Source organism: Chrysochloris asiatica, unplaced genomic scaffold (assembly GCF_000296735.1).
Source record: "Chrysochloris asiatica unplaced genomic scaffold, ChrAsi1.0 scaffold00026, whole genome shotgun sequence".
Classification (NCBI taxonomy): Eukaryota; Metazoa; Chordata; class Mammalia; order Afrosoricida; family Chrysochloridae; genus Chrysochloris; species Chrysochloris asiatica.
Genome location: NW_006408544.1, coordinates 23,744,878 through 23,748,564, shown reverse-complemented (window position 1 = coordinate 23,748,564; position 3,687 = coordinate 23,744,878). Strand labels below are relative to the sequence as shown.

Below are 3,687 nucleotides of genomic sequence, written 5' to 3'. Positions count from 1 at the left end.
CTTTTTAGACTTTTATCCTGGTATTTCTCTCTCATAGTCATTAACACGCATGTTTGTCTTTGTTTACTCCCACTCAACTGTATGTTCTATGTAGGGCCTGATACAGATGTTACTTGATGTTATTGAATAGCTACTGAGGTCAGACAATCCAAGACCATCATTATGCTAAAATTAAAGTTACTTACAAAAGTTCATAGACACTTCCAGAATTGTTTTACCTCCTACATGGGATCGTTTCAAGAAACCCAGAACGGGCTTAATGGTCTGACTCTTCCCATTCATTAATCCCTTATTCACCAGTGGCACGGAAAGGGGGTTCTTTAACAAAGCATTATACATAACACCTCTACCAAACTAAACATAAACTTTTTTTTGTAGTTAAATGCAGAAAGTCGATTTTTTTTTTCCACCCCTTTCCTCTTTTTACACGGCAAGTAAAGCTCACTGGCCTGGGAGTAGCCTCTATCTGCCAACCTTTGGCCAGTGAAGAGGATTCAGAGAAAAGAATACAACCATCAATCAGAAAAAGGAGGGGTGACAAAGGAAAAGAATTAAGCTGTAGCCTCAATTGTGCATTCCCGTGCAAGGTGCCCTGACTTGCCACAGCGGTAGCAGTTGACTTCACTTGTCTTGCTGCAGTTGATGGCTACATGACCAGTTTCACCACACCTATAACACTTTACTTTGGTGCAGTCTTTCTGAATGTGTCCAAATTCTCCACAAGAATAGCACTTCTGCTTATCAGCGTGGTCACAGTCATGAGCCAGATGGCCTGGTTTGCCACAGTTGTAGCAACACTGCTCTCGCTCTCTCTTGGGCTCCTTGCAGTCCTTGGCAATAGGACCACCTCTACCGCAGTTATAGCAGGCATCCTCCTGAAGATCACAGTCCTTGGCAAGATGACCAGACTCACCACATCGATAACAGATGTCTCTATCCGAGGTAAAACCATCTCTGCCACGGCTTCTCATTCCACGACCACGGCCTCCTCCAGTAGGGCATTCCCGGACCCAGTGACCAGATCGCCCACACTTGAAGCACCCATTGCTGTTCATGGCTGCAGTTAGGTCTTCTTCGGCGCCTGAGTTGGTCTGCAGCGTCGGAGACTCGGACGCAGACCCTGGGAAGGCGGCTCGCAAGGTAGCGGCTGTTTATTTTCAGGGTCCTTGCCTGCGCCACATGCTGGTCTGCACACAGCCCCACCTACGCTGCTGCGCACTGAACCACCAATCTTGAGATTCAGACTTTGCAGTCCAGCACATTATCCTGCAGCTCCACACCAGAACTCCATTTACACATAGATATATTGTTAAAAGCCACAGAATTGGTTCTGACTCATAGGGTTTCCAAGGAATGGCTGGTGGGTTTGAACTGCTGCCCTTGTGGTCCACAGTCCAGTGCTTATCTTATAGTGCCACACCACGACTCTCTCTCCCTCTCTCTCTCTCTCTCTCTCTCTATATATATATATATATTAGGACTCCTGGTGTGGTGCTGTAGGATAAGCACTGGACTGTGGACCACAAGGGCAGCAGTTCAAACCCACCAACTGCTCCTCGGAAACCCTGTACAGGATTACTATGAGTTGCAATCAACTCGACAGCACTTAACAAGAACAACAGCAGATGTATGTCAATTACCTTCAAGTTGGGTCTGACTCACAGCAACACTGTATAGGATTTCCATGGCTGCAAATCTATTTTGGAGCAGAAAGCTTCATCTTTCTCCCTCAGAACAATTGGTGCGCTTGGACTACCAAATTTGTAGTTCGCAGTCCAGCACTGTTGTTAAGTGCCATAGAGCCACTGTGCCATATGTATATTTGTCATTGTTGTTGTTAAGTGCCATCGAGTTGCTTCTGACTCAAAGCAATCCTGTATAGGGTTTCCAGTGAGTGGTTGTTGGGTTTGAACTGCTACCCTTGTGGTTCAAACTGACCTTACAGTCCAGCTTAATATCCTGCATAATCTTCATTATCGCCTCACCAGGATTCTCTCTTTATATATGCGTGTGTGTGTGTGTGTGTGTGTGTGTAGAGTCCTGGTGTGGCACTGTTGGATAAGCACTGGACCTTAAGGTCAGTTTGGACCACGAGATTGGCAGTTCAAACTCTCAAACTGCTCCTCAGAAGCCCTATATACGGTCATTATGAGTTAGAATCAACTCGACTCACGAAACAACAACAACAACATATATAAGCGTATATAAAACTTTCTGCCCTCATAAAAATTTACAGCCTTGGAAACTCTATACAAACTGGTTATGAGTTGGCACTGACTTAATAGTACTTAAAAACAAAACACACACACACACACACACACACACACACACACACACACACTATATGTATATGATGCACAGTGATTCCGTAGGATAAGTGGATAAGTATTGGACTGCAAACTACAAGGTTAGCGGTCCAAGCCCACCAACTGCTCTGAGGGCAAAAGATGACGCTTTCTGCTCTATTGTCTATCTATCTATCTATCTATCTATCTATCTATCTATCTATCTATCTATCTATCTATCTATCTACCTATCTCTCTATCTAGAAAGAGAGAGAGTCCTGGTGTTGTACTGTAGGATAAGCACTGGACTACAAGGTCGGTTTGAACTGCAAGGTCGGTGGTTCAAACATACACAAACACACACATGAGCCAAAAATTATCTGCACTCTGGTTATATTAGAATGTTCATCCATGCACAGCCGATGACACTATTCAGTGTGTACATGAAATGATTCTGTTGAATAGACAAGTGACAGTGGATGGTATGGCAAATCATTTGCAAATAAGCCATGGCTCTGCCTATGAATAATTCATGACAATAGGGTTTTAAAAAGTTTGTGGGAGATGGGTACCAAAACAACTCACTAAACAACATAAATAGAAGTGTTTGGTCATCTACAACAAAATTTGGACTGATACTTAAAGGAATGTAAACATTTCTTTTTAAAAAAATCATTACTGGGAGGTCAGAGGATGGGGCCACAGTCAGCAGCTAGGGAGCAAAAACCACTCAGCGACTTATGGAAAAAGAGGTGTGATTTTCTTCTTCTTTTGCTATTTTTCTGTCAACTTCTGTGCTCCACCTTGTCACCCTCTCTGCCCAGCCCGGGTGTCTTCATGTGGGTGGGAGTACACCCCCAAACGGGTCCAGCATTGCACACACAGGGAACAATTTTTCCACTGTGCAAAGAGGAAGTAGCTCAAAATACCCAGTTGAAAGTCTAGAGGCTAATCCTCTGGTGTTTTTTGTTTTGTTTTGTTTTGTTTTGAATTTAAGGTTTTTATTGTGGATTGAGTGAAAGTTTACAGGGCACATCATCAGTTTCACATTCAACCATTCATATAACTTGTTTCATTACATTGATTATAATCCCCTCCATATACCATGAGTTAAAAGTATTTCTCTCTATCCACGTAACTTTTTTAAAAACACACAAACAAAAAAACCCACTCAAGCATATATAATAATTTATATCTCCAAAGGGCACATTCTGCAAGTCTGCTCCTGGCCACCAGTCTTAGTCCTTCTCTTCTTAGTTGATGAATCTAGAGTCCTCAGCCGCTCCCCATCTCCATGCCCCCATCTCTGTCTCCATCTCTGGTGCTGCTGCTTCTCTGGATAAGGCCCCACATTCTATTTGTGCATTCCTCTCTTGATGGTCCTAGGGTCCTCTGTTTCTGG

At 43.5% G+C, this 3,687-nt stretch overlaps 1 protein-coding gene across 1 annotated transcript; it reads right to left on the bottom strand.

Annotated features, from left to right (window-relative positions):
- Positions 1-551: 551 nt before the first annotated feature.
- Positions 552-1,055, bottom strand: LOC102832065 (cellular nucleic acid-binding protein-like). The gene has a single exon (XM_006839816.1). The coding sequence runs from the start codon at positions 1,053-1,055 to the stop codon at positions 552-554; it is 504 nt and encodes a 167-aa protein (XP_006839879.1).
- Positions 1,056-3,687: the final 2,632 nt, after the last annotated feature.

Excerpts from the sequence above, each read along its gene's own strand:
- LOC102832065 (XM_006839816.1), bottom strand. The coding sequence starts at position 1,055 with ATGAACAGCAATGGGTGCTTCAAGTGTGGGCGATCTGGTCACTGGGTC.